Source organism: Haliotis asinina, chromosome 10 (assembly GCF_037392515.1).
Source record: "Haliotis asinina isolate JCU_RB_2024 chromosome 10, JCU_Hal_asi_v2, whole genome shotgun sequence".
NCBI lineage: Eukaryota > Metazoa > Mollusca > Gastropoda > Lepetellida > Haliotidae > Haliotis > Haliotis asinina.
The window spans coordinates 39,592,073-39,613,386 of NC_090289.1; the positions used below are offsets into that span (position 1 = coordinate 39,592,073).

Consider the following 21,314-nt stretch of genomic DNA (forward strand, 5'->3'; position numbering starts at 1 on the left):
GTATGGAACTTACAACTATGTTAGTGATAAGAGGGCTTCGAAAATCTAGGCCCTGGGCTACGAAATGTAATACATTTTGCATGACACTTTAAAGACTGTATGTCAGCTATATGTTTTGTCCTTCTCGAGCATGTATCGACAAGTCATTGGTGCATACGCACTGAGAGTTCCTGAAGCCTGACCGAATTATCGTCATATGGTTCTTATTCTGCCGTTGTATTTTTGTTCTTGCATTTAAATAATACTCTGCTTAGTTTCAAAGGCTGTCTAAAAAATTAAATGTTTCTCGGGCCCTTTTTTTAAAAGTGACGAGGGGGGAACACATTCCTATTTTTCTCTCAGAGATGCAGCTTGGGAAGTTTAGCACGTGTTAATGAGTCGTAGATTCAGTCACACCGGTTCTTACAGACTCACATTCTTATGGTAGACAAATGAATAATCGAGACGTGGCCATGTCAAAATTATTATTATTATGTTTTTTTGAAATGGCAATAAAAACTTGTTACGAGCACAAATAAAAGTGACGCGCCGATGCCCGATAAATATTTCACTTTTCCTAAACTTAGCCTTACATATATGGAAACTCGGGTACAGATCATTTTAAGCTCTATATCTCATTACATTTTATCTGCTCATGATACAGCCACAAATTTACAATCAACACTGCATGCTCTCGGCAGAGATGCCCCATGAATGTGGAAATGGCTTGTCTATTCCGTTATGACTTTCAATTTGTTAACAGAACTGAAACTCCCGCCAATTGGAGCCCATTGATAACGCATCGGTTTTCAAGAAACTCCAATTTCCTCTATGATTTAGAGGTAACATTTACTCTCGCTCCTACTGAATACAAGTTTGAAGAATACTGGGTGAGACTGTATAAGATGTCTGACCATGGCCGTCCATTAAAACAGTGCAAGTTTGACACTCAAAGACAGACAGCATGTAGTGAGGTAAGCATTGTTAGGATAGTTTTGAATGTGACAAGTACAGGAGTGGGTAGGGCGTTTGATGGGGATGGGTATGATATCAAAAAGTGACCGTGTCCGTGACATATAAACCTACAGAGTGATAGCCACTAGGCCTCTATTCCAGGAATAACTGCAACGGAGATTTTTGTTTGCTCCCAGGCTTTACTTTCTGTAAGCAGGGATAATCTACAACAATCTATATGTAGTCTCCTTGCTGTAAGTAAGGTCTATTTTCTGGTTTTACTTTTAGTAAGCAAGAAACAGCTTTTACTGTGTCCTAATTCTATATTAACATTCTGTTTGCATATATTATATTCTGTTTACAGTAACAACGTACCTGTGAATTTCAAGTAAACAAAAAAAAAATAAAATAAAATAAATAAAAATAAATAAACCAAATATAGTGAAATTAAGATTGCGAATCCTCATAATTTTACCTTGCCGACTGGAAATTTAAGTCTCGGGATTTTATTCAAATTAGGATAAAAGTTGTTTAACCATTATAGAGTCGTTATACCAAATCGTTATTATCGGTGTGTGTTACAAGAGGGAACTTGGAGCAGTTGGAACAGTGAAACAAATGCACGTGACGTGATGAGCGTTAACTTAGACCACCCCTATTTGTTCTCGCTGTTTCATTCAATTTAACAAGCATGCAGCGATTGAATAATTAATGTATAGTTAGGTCTACGGTCATTAAATTGATTTTACTAGCGCTTCAATTACTGTTATGTAGCTTCGTAACATGATCATCTAATCATCCATCATTGCCGGTTATGTGTGTAATAAAGCACGCCTCCTCGGTTATGTGTGTAATAAAGCACGCCTCCTCGGTTATGTGTGTAATAAAGCACGCCTCCTCGGTTATGTGTGTAATAAAGCACGCCTCCTCGGTTATGTTTGGGAACGTAAGCCGTCGACCATAGGGTGGAGAGAAGTAGGGCTCTCGGTTCTGCTTCACCCAACTCTTCGGTCACGGGTCTTACTTTCCCAACCGTAACCTTGTGCTTTATCCTACACTTTAATTTTAATCTCATTCCGTTAGAGTGAGTGAGTGAGTGAGTGAGTTTAGTTTTACGCCGAACTCGGCAATATTCCAGCTATATGGCGGCAGTCTGTAAATAATCGAGTCTGGATCAGACAATCCAGTGATCAACAACATGAGCATCGGTCTGCACAATTGAGAACTGATGACCTGTGTCAACCAAGTCAGCGAGTGACCACCCGATCCCGTTAGTCGCCTCTAAGCATAGTACAAGCATAGTCGCCTTTTATGACAAGCCTGGGTTGCTGAAGACCTATTCTACCCCGGAGTCTTCACGGGTCCATCCCGTTAAAGTGGAGAGATGGGAATATTTCATGCGACAAGTGAGATTACAAGTTCTTATTCCCTGCCAACATGCGGTGGCTTAGAAAAAAATACTCCCCATATATTGGGTGAATACATGCGTAGTGATATAGTAAAAGTGGTATAGTCATCGTGCAGGGACATGCAAACAATGGAGCCCTTGTAGGGTGCAATGATCAAAATTACAATGCAGTTCTGTGCTGAAATGTAAGCACAGATTAATGAATCGATGTTTGTAGTAGGTATCAACCATTAACACTACTACCAAGCGTGAGGCCATATAAAACACTGGGACGACAAGAATTAGGTCAACGAGAGATAACTCTAATTAACAAGAAGCCGTTGGCTAGCTGCTAAATACAGGAACTAACATCACTAAAAACGATTTTAACATTACAATATTACATAAATCCTTTACTCGTAACCACATAGTACCGATTGTGGAACCAGTGGAATTCCTGCTCGATGTTACAGGCAGAGATTTCTGGTTTCATGCCTAATATAATTGTCTCGATAAGAAAAACTGTCTTAGTCGGATGTTTATTTTCCAACCACATAGTACCGATTGTGGAACCAGTGGAATTCCTGCTCGATGTGACAGGCAGAGATTTCTGGTTTCATGCCTAATATAATTGTCTCGATAAGAAAAACTGTCTTAGTCCGATGTTTATTTTCCAACCACATAGTACCGATTGTGGAACCAGTGGAGTTCCTGCTCGATGTGACAGGCAGAGATTTCTGGTTTCATGCCTAATATAATTGTCTCGATAAGAAAAACTGTCTTAGTCCGATGTTTATTTTCCAACCACATAGTACCGATTGTGGAACCAGTGGAATTCCTGCTCGATGTGACAGGCAGAGATTTCTGGTTTCATGCCTAATATAATTGTCTCGATAAGAAAAACTGTCTTAGTCCGATGTTTATTTTCCAACCACATAGTACCGATTGTGGAACCAGTGGAATTCCTGCTCGATGTGACAGGCAGAGATTTCTGGTTTCATGCCTAATATAATTGTCTCGATAAGAAAAACTGTCTTAGTCCGATGTTTATTTTCCAACCACATAGTACCGATTGTGGAACCAGTGGAATTCCTGCTCGATGTGACAGGCAGAGATTTCTGGTTTCATGTCTAATATAATTGTCTCGATAAGAAAAACTGTCTTAGTCCGATGTTTATTTTCCAACCACATAGTACCGATTGTGGAACCAGTGGAATTCCTGCTCGATGTGACAGGCAGAGATTTCTGGTTTCATGCCTAATATAATTGTCTCGATAAGAAAAACTGTCTTAGTCGGATGTTTATTTTCCAACCACATAGTACCGATTGTGGAACCAGTGGAATTCCTGCTCGATGTGACAGGCAGAGATTTCTGGTTTCATGCCTAATATAATTGTCTCGATAAGAAAAACTGTCTTAGTCCGATGTTTATTTTCCAACCACATAGTACCGATTGTGGAACCAGTGGAATTCCTGCTCGATGTGACAGACAGAGATTTCTGGTTTCATGCCTAATATAATTGTCTCGATAAGAAAAACTGTCTTAGTCGGATGTTTATTTTCCAACCACATAGTACCGATTGTGGAACCAGTGGAATTCCTGCTCGATGTGACAGGCAGAGATTTCTGGTTTCATGCCTAATATAATTGTCTCGATAAGAAAAACTGCCTTAGTCCGATGTTTATTTTCCAACCACATAGTACCGATTGTGGAACCAGTGGAATTCCTGCTCGATGTGACAGGCAGAGATTTCTGGTTTCATGCCTAATATAATTGTCTCGATAAGAAAAACTGTCTTAGTCCGATGTTTATTTTCCAACCACATAGTACCGATTGTGGAACTAGTGGAATTCCTGCTCGATGTGACAGGCAGAGATTTCTGGTTTCATGCCTAATATAATTGTCTCGATAAGAAAAACTGTCTTAGTCGGATGTTTATTTTCCAACCACATAGTACCGATTGTGGAACCAGTGGAATTCCTGCTCGATGGGACAGGCACAGATTTCTGGTTTCATGCCTAATGTAATTGTCTCGATAAGAAAACTGTCTTAGTCCGATGTTTATTTTCCTTATTTTGCAGACTTCACACCTAGTTGAAGAAAACCCTACATATGGGACAGTAACCTTTGAAGATATTCCAGAAAACAGGTATATGTTGGAGGTAAGGTTCCCATTCACAGTAACGTCGTACCTTTGTGACACATACTTTTTTAACTTAAGAGGGCCGTTTGTAATTTATAACTAATGACGATGATGAATCAATGGGAGAGTCACCCATTTTGTTCTTGGAAGGTGTGTGTGTTGGGGTGGGGGGTGTATATTGTACTAGGGGTGTATTTGTACTGAGTGAGTGACAGTTTGTAATGTCTCAGCAGGTCGTGAGAAACTGAATCATTGCTGACAGTAATTTTAAAAGCCACCCATATGCTATCATATTCACGTAATGAATTGAACGCGTCCATAAATTGATGTGACCCTTTGTATAAAATACGCATAGAATTCAATCAGGTGCTCCTGCTTTTGAGCAAAAGCAGATCTAAGCGAGACAGTATACATGCAGGGTAATATAGTACAGGGTGATCACTTTTCAACTGAATACTGTCATGACACCTTCTCACTTCAACTACTTGACAGCAGACTTCAAAATCAAACGCAGGAAATTTCAAGTGAGGCACATTCACATGAGATGACCGACATTAATTGTTTAAGTGTTGTTGTACTTGATGTCCAAGTGGTCACTGTTATATGCCCACCCCGGCTGCAACTGCTGTGGTGGGCGTCTCTTGAGTAGTGCAGACGTGTCTGAGTAGTGTGTAAAGGAGGTGATCGAGGGTCTTGACAATGTGTTGTGTGATTCCGATTAGGAGAATTTCTTAGCATGAAGATATCAACAGGAAATATTACACAATATGCAATGTGAAGGGCTGCGTGTTTCTGTACTATGAGTGAGTGAATTTACACCGCTTTAAGCAATATTCCAGCAATATCACGTATAATAGAGCTTCATGTGTGGTACTCATGTGGGAAATCGAACCCGGGTGTTCGGCGTGATGTGTGGACGCTTTAACCACTGGGCTACCGGGGCCGTTCCCACTGTAACGATACGGATAACGGAGTAGGGCGTGGGGCGCCACTTGTCAGTGTTGCCCTAAATCCTTGGAAGCTCAGCACCAGTCATCAACATCATCAACATCATCATCATCATCATCGTTGTCGTCGTCGTCAGCTTCGTCAATTGACCAGACTCTTCACACTCATTTGGTTCATACTGTGCGTGCTGTGCAGTATTTGATATCTTCGTTTATTTGAGAAATTAATAGATATAATGGGTGAAAATATTTGTTAGGTTTATATAATTCCTCCAATCTTGAAAAGTGAACAGGAAACCATATTGGATCTGATAAGTAACAAATCATACAATTTTATGGATAAGAATATCTGCTTTATGGCGCCAGGGCGTTTCGGTACAAATTTTTACAGTGTTATCAGGCTGGAGCGGGATCTTAAATAGAGTGGAAATGCGAGTGAGGTTAGTCTTACGCCACTTGTATTCCAGCAATATCAGGGCGGAAGACACCAGAAATGGGCTTCACACATTGCATCCTTATGGGGAATCGAACCCGGTCATCGGCGTGACGAGCGAACGCTTCAATCACTGGACTACACCAGCACTCAAATATTTTAACAAACAAATAATCTTATCAAATAGTCGACACATCGACCGGATCTCTATGAAAAAAGTTTGTTTTAGAAAAAAATGATGAATTGCAATATAACACAAAAGCAAATAGACAAAAGAATCAAACCAACGTGCAGAGTGCAGTAAAACAACAGACTAGCTCTAGAAAAAAATGCATAATTTTTGTCACCAAGTGAAAAAGTTGTTTAAGAAACTGTCATCATGTATTCGTGAGTTTTCCCAGTTTGTTACGAGAGCGTAGTGTCAACTAAGGAACAGCGCGAAAAGAGAGTGCACGTGCATTAGTGACGTCAGAGACTGCTATTTGACAAAGTTACACAAAATGAAATTTCCTCCTGACGTAAAGTATGTAATTTGAGAAACAATGATTTCTTCAACGGACTAAAGTAAGACGTGAACTAGGTACATCACAACCGAGTAATGTTTGTGGTTTTGATCAATTTTGTGTTGTATTCCAGGTCCAGGCATATGATACATATTGGCGGTATGACAACAAGGCCTTGTGCTATTCTGTCCAAGAATCTGGCAGACGCTTGAGAGAGGAGTGCTTGCGAACACGGATAAAGGACATTATTATTGGTAATGCAGAGGGTATGTGTTGTTTTAAGTCGCCATGACAGGTATTAAATCATTACGCAGGGTATCTATAGATGGGTTTGGTAGTGACACGAGTGAGGATGGTTAGGTCATTCGTCTGAGGGTGACAATCACTCTGCAAGCTCTGTTCCTCATGGAACCCACTCTGCAAGCTCACGGTCCCAGTATCCGGGGGGTCGTTTGTTCGAATCTGTGGTTTAAAATTATCTCTGTCGATTTCTAATAACAAAATTATCCCGGGGACTGGTGGTGGGGTGGCCCGCTGGTAGAAGCGTCTGCTCGCCACGCCGAAGACCCTGGTTCGATTCCCTACAAGGGCAGAATGTCTGGAGCCCATTTCTGGTGTCCTTCGTTGGAATATAGCTAAATGCGACTTAAAACCAACTGAGAATAAAAGTTGTTTAACAAACGATCATGGTTTCAAATCGTTATAATTGGTTTCTATTACAAGGGGGTAAGCGCAGCGGTTAGAACAGTGAAACAGTTGGTGTTTCATTTAATGTACGTACCCTAGGTTGAATAAAATTCTGATATTTAAATGTTCAGTTGGCAAGCTAAAATTATGAGGATTCGCAAACTTCAATTCACTTTATTCGATTTACGTTTCTGTTTAAATTGAAATTCACCGGTACGTTTTCATTGCAAACAGAACTATATTGATGAGGTCATTTATACTCAAAGGTAAATGCAACTTTTTGTGTACTTACTTGGCACTTTAAACGACATGTTAGAACATGCAGTGAAGCATCCGATTCAATATCAATTGGGTTGAGTGAAATGAATGTCCAAAACAGCGAAAAACTAGGGCAGTGAGACACCACTCCATGTTTGATTCAAACGCCCAGACACAACAGACTAGTGCATTTGGAAGACACACTTACTGTGCAGCTTGAGTGAGTGAGTAGGGAAGAATGTATTCTTTAAACAATAGTAGTGAGTGAGTATGCTTTAACGCCGCTTTTAGCATTATTCCCGCGATATCACGTCGGAGGACACCAGAAATGGGCTTCACACATTGTACTCATGTACAACCACTAGACTACCCCCACCGTCTCATAAAAAGTAATAACTGATAAAATTTGACGATCCTGCCGACATTGCAAATACTGGTCAAAAATGTTGGGGATATTGGTATTTTTATGACTGATGTTTTATCAGTGTGTCAATGAATAAATAATATTCACAATTTCAAAATATATGTATATTCCTAACTATTTGAGTCCACTATATCGATGCGAAAACTAAATGTCATTGCATTACATTGCACTGTGGAATTCCACAGATGTCAAGAAGTAAGAGTATTGAAAATCGTCAGTTTTTCTATTTTACTGTTCATTTACATCCGTAATTTACCACACTGGGTGTTATTTGTTATGCTTCTTGCAACTATTGCGTTCAGGCATGTGTTTTGAAAACAAAAACATTTCCATTCTTGGAGCTTCTGATTTTTAAATCCAATTATTGTAACATTAGCATAAACAACAAGGTCTTTTAAATTGCCATTAACATACATACACCAAATCACGTTTGTTGGCATAAGTTCATTTTTGACATCCTGCATATCTGAGAGATAATGCAACAGTGAGTGAGTTAGTGAGTGAGTGAGAGAGAGAGGGAGTGAGGTAAGGCTGTTGGAAATTTTGTTTCACAAAAAATGATGACATATGTATATTTGGGGCCAAATCGTTTATATAGGACACGATTATATTACATTATAAGACAATGTGTAGATTATTATATTGCGCAGAGTGTGAGGACACATGGAATAAGTGTGTTTGAGTCTTTTCCATTAATTACAGGTGAGAGACCAGGCGGAGAACAGACAACACCGATTTCGCCAAGCACTAATGACAACGGTGAGCATTAGGAGGTGAATCTCTTCACCTGCATATTCATATGACAGACAGGCAGCCTTTGAGATTAACGTCGGTCCTCAGGCTCGAAGCCGACTAAAAACCACTCGGACCCACAACTTTTGTTAACAAAGTGAATACGTTCCGTATTAAAATATAAGACTTGCAGATTCTGATCAGGACCCACACCCTTTTACGGTTCTGAGTCTTTAGGACCTGTAGCTTTTCATGGATCAGGGCGAACACTGCAGACAGGATGCAGCCGTTAGTATTGAATAACAGCTTTTAATGATAAGGGTTACACCTTGGTTTTGTCGGGTGTGAAGGCACTGTTTTTAGAAACAACCACATATGGTTGCTGATTTAGAAAGGGAAGCATGTGAGGGTCATTTTTCAAAAGTATACTGGATCCTGGTTTGTTTTTATTGTGGGTAGAGTATTTTATTTAGGGCATGATTGTATTACATGTTTTGGATAATGTTTAGATTATTATATTGTACGCAGTGTGAGGACACGTGGAATAAGTGCAGAGAGGATGACATAGTTCGTTGTGTGTTTCATTCTCTTCCATTAATTACAGGTGAGAAATCAGGCGAAGAACAGGCAACACCAATTTCGCCAAGCACGAATGACAACGGTGAGCATTAGGAGGTGAATCTATTCACCTGCACATTCATATGACAGACAGGCAGCCTTTGAGATTGACATCGGTCCTCAGGCTCGAAGCCGACTAAAAACCACTCGGACCCACAGCTTTTATTTTATTAGCAGGTCGTTATGGCTGACAGCTTTAACCTCCCCGATAACAAAGAGAATACTTTCCGTGTTGAAATATAGGGTCTACAGATTCTGATCAAGGCCCACATCCTTTCATGGTCCCGAGTCTCTAGGACCTGGAGCTGGTTCAGGGCAAACACTGCAGAAAGGATTCAACTGTCAGTATTGAATAACAGCTATTAATAATCAGGCCTACACTTTGGTTTTGTCGGGTGTGAGGGCACAGTTCTTAGAAACGACCTCATGTGCTTGCTGATTTAGAAAGGGAAGCATGTGAGGGTCATTTTTCAAAAGTATACTGGATTCTGGTTTGTGTTTATTGTGGGTAGAGTATTTTATTTAGGGCACGATTGTGTTGCATGTTTTGGATAATGTTTAGATTATTATATTGTACAGAGTGTGAGGACACGTGAAATATGTTTTATCATGCAGGGAGGGTGGCATAGTTCGTTGTGTGTTTCATTCTCTTCCATTAATTACAGGTGAGAAATCAGGCGAAGAACAGACAACACTGATTTCGCCAAGCACTAATGACAACGGTGAGCTTTAACGGGTGAATCTCCTCACCTGCACATTCATATGACAGACAGGCAGCCTTTGAGATTAACGTCGGTCCTCAGGCTCGAAGCCGACTAAAAACCACTCGGACCCACAGCTTGTGTTTTTTCCAGGTCCTTATGGTCGACAGCTTTTCCCTCCCTAGTAACAAAGAGAATACTTTCCGTATTAAAATATAGGGTCTACAGATTCTGATCAGGACTTACAACCTTTTATGGTCCCGAGTCTCTAGGACCCGGAGCTGGTTCAGGGCGAACACCGCAGAAAGGATGCAGCTGTTAATATTGAATAACAGCTATTTATAATTAGAGACAAATTTCTTAGGAATGACCACACACAAAAACTCCACACCAAAACACAAACGGAAAACTCGACAGCAATAGAAAACAAAATTTAAGAAAAAAATAAACATTATAACTTGTAAATCAAACATAGGTTTTATAACGATCGGTTAGGCCCGTTGTAGGATATTCTTTAGTTTGGTGTGCGCTTCTAGAAGTCTAGAATTGTTAAACATTTTCCAAACTCTAGTCTGGAAAGGAAATCGCCATTTTGAAACCACTGTCAGTTAGTGATGTCACCAGGTATATTGTTTGTCTAGGATAATATGTAGATTATATTGCACAGAGTGTGAGGACACATGGAATAAGTTTTATCATGCAGGGAGGATGACATAGTTCGTTGTGTGTTCCATTTTCTTCCATTAATTACAGGTGAGATACCAGGCGAAGAACAGACAACACCGATTTCGCCAAGCACTAATGACAACGGTGAGCATTAGGAGGTGAATCTCTTCACCTGCTCATTCATATGGCAGACAGGTAGTCTTCGAGATTAATGTCGGTCCTCAGGCTCAAAGTTGACTAAAAACCACTCGGACCAAAATCTTGTGTTTTCTCCAGGTCCTTATGGTCGACAGCTTTTCCCTCCCCAATAACAAAGAGAATATTTTCCGTATTGAAATATAGGGCCTACAGGGACTGATCAGGACCCACAAACTTTTATGGTTCTGAGTGTTTAGGACCTGTACCTTTTCAAGGTTCAGGGCGAACACTGCAGACAGGATGCAGCTGATAGTATTGAATAACAGCTATTAATAATCAGGGTTACACCTTGGTTTTGTCGGGTGTGGCGGCACAATTCTTAGAAACAACCATATAGGTTTTGCTGATTTCGAAAGGGAAGCATGTGAGGGTCATGTTTCTACAGTGTACTGGATTTAACTTAGGAATACAGAGATAAAGATGGTGGAAACGGATCTCAGTGTCAAAGTTGCCATAAACTAGCATCTTGAAGGTTTGTGCTTTGTCTAATTGGAACATAGGAGTGTTTTCATGATCATCGTTGCCAGTACTGAATGCAATATACCCGTGAACCTGGTATATTGGTATATGGTTGGCTGTGTTGTTGTTTAATGACACACTCAGCAATATTCCTGCTCTGTGGCGACAATCTGTGAGCAGTCAAGTTGGAATCAGAAAATACGGTGGTCAACAGCAGGAACATCGATCTGTTGGGATACCATGACGTGTATAAACCACTTAAGCAGTTTGACCATCCAATCCCGTTAGTCGCTGTGGTTGATGATGACTAATTCTAACCCGGATCTGCACGGGTCCTTGGTATGTAGTATCAGATATAGCTCGCCTTTTCATGTTTACAAAGGTTTGTGCAATCCATTTTGCCAAATGTTAGCCAAACATAATGTAATGATTGTAAAATCAAATCTTATTACTCTGTATGCCAGAATCTGTAGACATTCCAAAATAGGTCATGCCCTTTCATTTAACCAATCAGAACGCTGTTACCAGATGGCAAAATCGAAAAGGTTAACCCTAGGCCTTCGTCAGTTACGAGCTTTGGGGCTGAATGCGTCAAAATCATCCCTTAAAGGGGCACTGATGCGGAGCATTTTCCGTGGACTGGTGTAAACTTTTGTTATTGTTTTTCTCCCGTGAGTACCCGGATGATATCCCAGAATTCGTGACTGGTTCGTGACCTCTGCTGCGCAGTCCGTAAGCGCAATTGATAGTTTAATTATAGACAGATCAACTGAGGTGAAGTCAATTGTACTTCATTACAAATGTATTATGAAAACAAATGAAACACTTTGAAGGTTAATCATCTGCCAGTGGTAGAAATGGTAAAAAACTATTAGGACGGAAAAATAACGAAGCCAATGTACGTCTCTATATTTTGTCTCATAACCCTAATTAGTTTATTGTCATATTTGTATGATTCTGAAAATTAATAAAAGAACACACGATTTGCTTATACTCATAGTAAATTTCTAACATAACAGCAACATTTATACATTGTATAGATTGCCAATGTGGATCCTATTTCACACACATACGCGATCTAGTGTGTGTTTTCTGTCATACAGATTCTGCTGAATGCTACAACAAATAAATTAAAACAAAATGCAAATAGTGAACGTAAAACAGACTAATTTTACAGCAACTGTGTCAGGCTACTACCTTGTTCAGGAATGTATCCATCAATATCCACGTAAAAGAAATCGTATTCCATTCATCTGCAGCTGGTAAATAATCCTGCTCTGTGTCGCGTGTCTTACAACTGTCTCATTTGCGAAAAAGTAACACATCGTTTCACGTCTTTCGTTGGTGAAAACTAGATAAACCTCTCATTGTTCTCCCAAGATAGCACACCTGGCAACTAATTGTATGATGTCCACTATTCTAAGTAATTTAGTTGACCAATATTGAGCAATCAATCAATCAACGCAAGGGTGGTTAATTCTTTGAAGGGAGGATGTTGTTTTTGCACTCACACTTTACGACAGGGTGTAGTCATCTACACACACTGCCTTTTGACAAATCAGCTAGAAGAAAAAAAGTAATTAATCAATCAATCAGTGTGTTATCGGATAATCCTTTGATCGATGTTTGTTTTTGTAACTCAGGTGATAAACCCTCTTGCATCACTTACATGCACATATTACATAACATACAATACATTTGCCATTACAGACCTTAATTTATAATGTTGAGTATTTACTCCAGACAGGAAAAATGCCAAATGGGAACCTTTGTTGAGTAACCGAAGTGGTGTTGCTACTAATTATACCTGTTATAAATTCATGAATTGACCATCAAGAGAATGATGACAAATAACACGTGTAGGTTTACACCATCAAACGCGAGTTACAGCAAGGAAGATGTAATCTCTGTGTCCTATGCAGCCTGAAAACACTTATGGGCCGGAACTGTTTTGAGGATACCAACGGAATTTCGTTACATAAGGAATACACACAGGCATTTGCTGTGTACTTTGGTAAATAAGTGAAATAAGTTTTTTTGTACGTAAGACAATTTTCAGATTTCTCTACCAAAGCCAAGGTCATCGTTTTTTTTGTTTACGAATTCAAATAAATCAACTGTGTGTTTTATTATCATAAATAATAAACCATTGTAGCTACCATAGCTACCAAAATTTACGTATGCTATTTGCTATCACAGCTCAACCAACACTCAAAACTACCTAAATATACAGCTTTGCAATCTTCCGTACTGAAACAAATGGCTTGCTATGTGCCTGTAGACATCATATTTTCATGTAACATGATTAAATATCGAGGTTAAAAACACAGAAATAGGATCAAATTGGATCAGTAAGTATACCATCCAAGCATCCGAAAAGAACTACACTGCTGGGATATATGGTTACGATCAGACAAGGAATACCATGGATATTTTTAAACAAATGGCATGTGATGGGCATCCGGCCTCCTGACTGTTTAAGTGAAGAAATTTTGCTAATATGGACAGGAGCCCAGTTCCTTTGTCCGTCACGGTCGAAGGAGTGGGCACTGACCAATTTGCGGTCTGCTTTCGTAATTAGACCGTTGGCGAGAAGCATTATTCGCTCCGCATCAGTGCCCCTTTAACTCTCGCTTCACACCGATAACGATTTGCTACAAAGTACATAACTTTTCAACAGCCAGTTAGAACTGTGATATCAGTAACACGTATGAGAACTTTATTCGTTCAATCAGATTTCAAAACCCTCTCCTGGAATGGAAATCGCCATTTTGAAATCCCTATCAGTTAGTGATATCTCCCGGTATTCGCGTAGGCGTAGAAGCAGAAAAGCAAGCCAAGTGTTTACCAAACAATGGATCAGTGGTCCAAGGCAAACTAGATAATTACACTGGACATAAGATTGGTCATTCATAAAAATGTCTACGAATAGTATAGGGACTACTGGTATCGGAATGCCACAGAAGCACATGGACACAAACAAAATAAACATTTAAACAAACGAATTGATCAACATTGCGCAAGGGTAGAACGTATTCTTTAAACGATAATGGTGAGTAAGTGTGGTTTAACGCCGCTTTTAGCAATGTTCCAGCAATATCACGTCAGGGGACACCAGAAATGGGCTTCACACATTGTCCCCATGTGTGGAATCGAACCCGGATCTTTGGTGTGATGAGCGAAATCCTGCACCACTAGGCTACCCCACCGTCTCATAAAAATAGTAACTGATAACACGTGAAGATCCTGCGACATGGGTATGGTAAATGTAGGGGAATCGAACCCGGATCTTTGGCGTGACGAGCGAAATCTGAAACCACTAGGCTACCTGATCACATCATAAAAACCAGTGACTGATAATGCATGCAGATTCTGTCGACATGGGTATGGCAAATATTTGTGTGAACACTCAATGGCATTGCACTATTGAGGAATCCCACTGATAGCAAGAGATGAAAGTATTGAAAAATCGTCACATGTTAATGTTCACTTACGCCCGTAATCAACCACACTGGCTGTTATTTGTTATGCCTTACCTGTGCTTCTTGCAACAATTTCTTTCAGGCAAGTGTTTTGAAAAAAACATTTCCTTTCTTTGAACTTTTAATTATCAAAAATATTTGTTTAAAAGTTTATCGTTCCATGAAAAATCCAATCATTGTGACATTGTGACACATTGTTGCCGTCAACATACTTACGGCGAATAACGTTTGTTGGTATAAGTTCATTTTTGATATTCTGCACACCTGAGTGACCATTCATTCATTCATAAGTGGTTGAGTGGGTGGGTGGATGAGTGAGTGAGTGAGTGAGGGCTCTTGCAAATGTGTTTCACAAAAAATGATGGCATGTGTGTATTTGGGGTAAAGTCTTTTATTTAGGACACGATTATATTACATCTTTAGGATAATGTATAGATTATTAGATTATTTAGACTGTGAGGACACCTGGAATAAGTTTTGTTATGCAGGGAGGATGGCATAGTTCGTTGTTTGTTTCATTCTCTTCCATTAGTTACAGTCCCGGGGTAGAACAGGCCTTCAGCAAACCATGCCTGCCATAAAAGGCGACTATGCTTGTCGCAAGAGGCGACTAATGGGATCGGGTGGTCAGGTTCGCTGACTTGGTTGACACATGTCATCGGTTCCCAATTGCGCAGATTGATGCTAATGTTGTTGATAACTGGATTGTCTGGTCCACACTCGATTATTTACAGACCGCCGCCATATAGATGTAATATTGCTGGGTGCTAAACTCACTCACTCCATTAATTACAGGTGAGAGGTCAGGTGAAGCAAAGGCAATTCCGATTACGCCAACCACAAGCGAGAACGGTGAGCAGTAGCGAGTGAATCGCGTTCGAAATAAATTTCCATATCAAAATCTAGGGCTTACAAGGTTCTGATGAGGACCCGCAACCTTGGATGTGATGGGGACATTTCTTAGAAATGACAAAAAAGAAAAGAAAGCAAAGTATATATACCTTGTTTGAGAAAGTGAGCTGAGTTACTGTTGCCTTAGTTTCAGAAATAAAGACACTGATTATAGCGGCAGGAACATGTCTTTGTGGAGTGGTTTTGTTTGCTGTCATTTTCATCGTCATATCTACACGAAAGATGGTGCAAGTGAAAGGTATGTGATTCCAACATGAGGCGAGATGATATACTTCATTGGTTCTTTCATTCAGCGTTTCCGAAAATTGTTACGAGTTTATATTTTCTGTATGTATAGGAGAAAAAACGCCTCCGAAGTTTTGGTAGAGAATGTAAACCTGAGGGGTAGGGAAATCCCGAGGGGCGTAGCCCCGAGGGATTTCCCGACCCCCGAAGGTTTACATTCTCTACCAAAACTGAGGAGAAGTTTTTTCTCTTGCTTATAAACCGTCATTTTAAATATTGCGTTATAAGGAATTAGGACCTCACTATACCGCGAACATTCGGAATGACAGCAATGTCGCAACTCTAATGCACAAGTTAGAAAACGCACGGGATTTTCACGCAGTGCACGTGTTTTTTGTGAGTGAGTCAGTTATATACCACGTGGTTACTTGAATCCGCTCATTGCTAACCATGGCAAACCAGAGCGAAGACGAAATGTTTTTAACACAGTCGCAGTTTAAGAAAGATGATGACAATGCTGCTGCTGCTGCTGCTGATGATGATGATGATTTTCTGTTCCGTTTCGCGGCACCTTTGACTGAGGAAGATATTGAAAGGAAATTATCTCGATGTGTTCCAAGAACGACAAGGTACAAAAATGATTGGGCGAAAGGAGTATTCAGGCGATGGCAAGAAGAGCGTCGGACGAGGTCAATGGATGCAAACATCGCGCTGTCGTCGTCCGTCTTGACTGAAGACTTGCTGGATATGACTGCTAAAGATATAAATACAGCCCTAAAGTATTTCCTATTCGAGGCGAGGAAAGTGGACGGGACTTGCTACCCAGCTGTTACTGTGCATGGGCTATTCACGGCAATAGCGTCACACTTGAAAGCTAACAAATCTCCTTACAATCTGATGGAAGGCGAAGAGTTCCAGGACAGCAGACAGGCACTGGACGCATGCATGCGTGAGAGGTCCACAGCTGGTCTTGGAGCAGACGTGAGAAAACCTACAGAGGTGATAACTCGAGACGAGGAGAACACTCTGTGGGAGAAGGGGGCTCTTGGAGAAGGCACGCCGCAAAAACTCCTGGACACAGTCCTCTACTTAACTGGTGAGTTGCATTTTGCATTTGATTTCCCTGTCGAAAAGTCGGATATTAGCAATTTTGGCATTTACAATCAAACCTTCACATCGAAAATAAATGTGATTAACTGGAACAAAATGCCCGACTTCACTTTGAGGCAAACCAAACCAAACAAAGTTTGGATGGATATTTTGAATCCCGTGTTAAGACCAAAATAGATAAACATTATATAATTGTGTACGGAATTTTATTTTCCAGGACTTAACTTCGCCTTGAGAGGTGGAAAGGAACATCGGAGTTTAAGACTACACCAACAACCTCAGATTACAGGCCCACATACAGACCAGAACGGCCGCAGGTACCTGCAGTATGTGGAAGACGTCTCTAAGACAAATGCCGGGGGAGTGAAAGACAGGAAACTGCAGAAGAAAAAGGTGCGAGCGTATGAAAATACCAAGAACCCGGAACGATGTTATGTGCGCCTTTTCATGAAGTACAAGTCACTTTGGTATGTATTAGATGTTTTCTGATACATTTCTGATACATGTTATACATTCTTTAGATATACCACTCATTTAATCACATCATGCGGGTGACTTGACCCATACTGCATGTAAATTGTCTTATAATTTTACTCCCTGATGATGATTGCACGCATTGGTTTAGGGGCATATAAATGACAAATGCAAACATTTCATACTTAATTGATTCTATGTCAACACAATTTAACTTTCCAGCCTACCATCTTCAACTCGAGCAAATGCGTTTTACTTCACCCCGATGAAGAAACCTAAGGATGGAAAATGGTACCTAGAGTCGCCCATGGGCCACAACACAATCCAGACAACGGTGAAGAGAATATGTGCTGAAGCCGGAATTGAAGGAAGGAAAACGAACCACTCGCTCAGATGCACTGCTGCTACCCGTCTCTACGAGGCAAACATAAGCGAGCAACAGATTTGTGAACAAACTGGTATGTAACTCAATGAATATCTGCAAAACACGAATGAAACTTGAAGTGACTGGGCCAAATTGCAATTTGGCGATTTTAAATGCTAGAACTTGTGATGTCAACATGTGTTATGGTTAACATGCCAAGATCCGGGTTCGAATCCCAATGATGGCCCCAAGCAAAGCGATTACAATATCATATAAATTGCTTTTCAAACGGTTATGTACAATTTGAAATGACTTATCAAGATGAATTCTTTTATTGTAGGTCACAAAAGCGAGGCAGTGAGGGTTTACAAGAGAACCAGTGATCAACAACAAGCAATGGCGTCAGATGTTCTCTCATGTTCAGCTCCAAAGAAAACTCAGACGTCTGCGACAGTGTCGGTTCCTACTTCAGAGGGAGATTCCGGTACAACACAAACTGTCGCTCACGGAAGTGTTACAATGACGTTCAATTTCAATTAAAACACTGTTGTCAGAGTTTTTGTTTTTCCTTTCCTGTGAATGCAGATTTCGGTGGCTGATCGCTCCAAACCGGTACTTTCGGGACGAGGGTTTACTCCTAGTAAAACCTGGGAATAGGTTTTACTTAAATCTAGTTAAACCTATTCCCAGGTTTTACATTGGGAGTAAAACCTCTTACCGGGTATTGGTGCAAGTAGAAAGGATAATGACCATTAAAGGCAGTGATCAGAATTAGGTTTATAAATTTTGTTATTAATTAAGTAATAATTATTGTTGGGTCATAACGTGTAGTGTTTTGAATAATAATCAAGTTTTTGGTAGCAGGCTCTCCGGAAATTATCTGCCCTTGGTTTGCTATTTGCTACTTCCGAGAGACTGCTAGAGATTTCTATATATAGTTCGGGTACATACGACCATCGCCAACACTGTAGAAATCTCTAGCAGTCTCTCGGAAGTAACAAATAGCAAGCCAAGGGCAGATAATTTCCGGACAGCCTTCTACAAAAAACTTTAAAATGCTGACCATCTATTATACGAAATGTGATCCATCAGAGTTATAATAATATATACATAAAGGCTAGTTGCCGTGTTGGAGGGGGGACACACATTCATATTCACTGGAGTATTTTCACAGCCGTCAGACCGTTCTCAGTGTTACATTCTGCATAAACGTTTCTCTCACACTAAGACTTTGGTGAGTTTACTACTACATATTTTTGTGACCCATTGCCTTAGATTTTGTCTCACTTGGGTTGTATTTGAAATCGGTATTGTGGAATTGACTCGTGACTTTGTATAGCTTGCGCTCTTGTTTAATAATAACGTATCTGAATGTTTTAGACTTGCCTTGTTCTGTTTTGCTAAATTCAAAGGGGTTTATCAAATCGTTTGTCACGGCAAATTCCTAACCGTAACAAAATGCGCAAGATATTTTACCACGTAAGGGATTTTTGTGCTGTGTCGTAATGGAAACAAGAGTCACAACAAAACCAGTGTACATTTACCTTTATGTATGCGTATACTATGTTAGGGTGTTCGCATATCTTTTGTTTGTGGTATATCGTATGTGCACATTTCACTTTTGCCTAGCAACCATATGACTGTTTCTGTATTTTGTCGTCGGTGACATCCATGAACAGGACAGTCACGCATGTTTGCCATGTGTACTGCACAATTGGATAATAAAGAAATTGTTACACTCGAGCATGTGTGATGTACGACGTAACTGGTGCAAAATGTCACATCCGTTTAGTATAAGTCATATGACACACGTTCTGCAATAGTCTCCATAGAATGACTGTTCATTGAGCACGTTTCCGCGCACTCAAGATGCTAACACATTTTCACCCCCAATAACCCCCAGATGCCTGTGAGGCACTGCGAGTTCAACAGTCTTTACGACTTATCCCACCAGGTATACAGTCACTACTGGGTACACATAAAAGACTCAACAGAAAAAATCCCGTTTAGCCGCGAAACAAATTTAAATGACTACGACACCAATGGAAACGCACTGAACTAGGTTTTTGTTGAACAAAGTCAATATGTCTTTTGTTGCATTTTGTTTATTCCGCCCGTTGGAATGTGTATTCTAAAAGCACAAAAAACCAATAAAATGTTATATTAAAGACATATTTTCATTCTGCTAAGCATACATCTAAATCTACTTTCAATCAATCTACTTTCAGAGGAGAAAGTTCCCATGAGGAAGGTCTACCTACTCGCTTACGACGATCACGGAGCCCATGCAAATGCTGTTGAAGCACTTGCCACTCTTCTCAATAAGCATTGCCACTGTGATGTGATATACCCCAAGTGGTTCGTCTCAGACATTCTTAAAACTGGCTTGTACGAATGGATCGTCACGCAGATCGACAAGTCCGATTTTGTTGTTCTTGTGAACTCCAAAGCAGCCTACTGGACCTACACTGCCCAAACCAAGGGCAAATATTTTCGTGCAGGAGAAAATGACCCTTTCTCATTTTCAACGTCACACCTACGTTCGAAGGAAGCAACACGTGATTTCCTATACACCGCAATCATGACGTATTTTAACTACACAGACAGCAATGACGTTATTCCCTTTAACCCAGGTCTTCAATACAAGTTACCCGAGAATATTACTGACCTTGTGAATCACATCCATGGTTGCAACAAAGGCGGTCTAGGTAAGAATAGCATCTTAAATTCTGCAGAGGGAAAGGCCTTTGTGAAAGCCGTCGATGAAGCTAAGGCCTACCAACAAAAATGCCCTGACTGGTTTTCAGCACGGGTGCCGGAGAGTGTCCACTGGTTGGTGTTGAACCCAGAATCCAAATGTGCACAAGTAGAGGGTGAACCTGACAACGCTGCTCCTTCACGAAGACCCTCGTCCATTTTGCCTTACACAAACACCTTATCTGAAACGCAGGCGTTTTCTGTTGACGGTGACGAAGCTGTCACACTTGTCCTAGAAGATGAGAAAGAGTTTCCGATACATGATGAACCTGGTCCTGCGTCTGACTCTGGCATGACACGACAATCAAGTCAGTTCTCTCCAGAATATCTGTACCCACCAGAAAGCTATTCTGAGAGCTTGTGTACTGAAGAAATTGAAGACAGAATATTTGCCATAAGCAGCAAAGCTTTCTAAAAGTAAAATGACTGTGTCTGTCTGCCGGGTGTACCCTCAAATGTACCTATAATACAGATATCGGCATAGATTGTTTGCAAAATATGTGTGTGTACATCATTAACCCATTCAACACTGGTAAACCGGCCAAGACATCATGAGTCCCCTGAAAACACTTATCGAATTTCAAATGACTATATATTATCGATAAGATTAGAATAATAAACTATTTTTCGCAATGTTTTTTATAAAAAGCCCATAATTCCCTGACTCATGCTTCGGCAACTTGTCCACATGAAAGTTGTCAAAGAGTAAAATAACAATGTTTCGAGATAATAATTAAACAGACGTAAGGCTAAAATATATGGATGACGCATTTTTTCACTGGTCATAACATAGCCCGATATGCCCACTACGTTCCAATAATATACGTATAGGTAGTTATTCTTTGCGTAACACGTTCAGAATATTGTGAATTTACCCAAATCTTTCGAGCAGCAATATGA

General features: G+C 40.3%; 1 protein-coding gene and 1 long non-coding RNA gene across 2 annotated transcripts in view; both read left to right on the plus strand.

The window, feature by feature from the left end:
* The window catches only part of LOC137298687 (uncharacterized), a 33,644-nt gene extending 12,774 nt beyond the window's left edge, over positions 1-20,870 (plus strand). Inside the window, exons 6-12 of the mRNA XM_067830967.1 lie at positions 743-953; positions 4,403-4,483; positions 6,481-6,613; positions 8,419-8,475; positions 9,053-9,109; positions 15,618-15,722; positions 19,886-20,870. Coding sequence (XP_067687068.1) covers positions 743-953; positions 4,403-4,483; positions 6,481-6,613; positions 8,419-8,475; positions 9,053-9,109; positions 15,618-15,722; positions 19,886-20,829 — 1,588 coding nt within the window. The 3' untranslated portion in view covers positions 20,830-20,870. The remainder of the gene's footprint in view (positions 1-742; positions 954-4,402; positions 4,484-6,480; positions 6,614-8,418; positions 8,476-9,052; positions 9,110-15,617; positions 15,723-19,885) is intronic.
* LOC137298327 (uncharacterized) lies at positions 17,516-18,212 on the plus strand. The gene is made up of 2 exons (XR_010957738.1): positions 17,516-17,751; positions 17,998-18,212. It is a non-coding gene; the product is annotated as an uncharacterized lncRNA (long non-coding RNA).
* Positions 20,871-21,314: the final 444 nt, after the last annotated feature.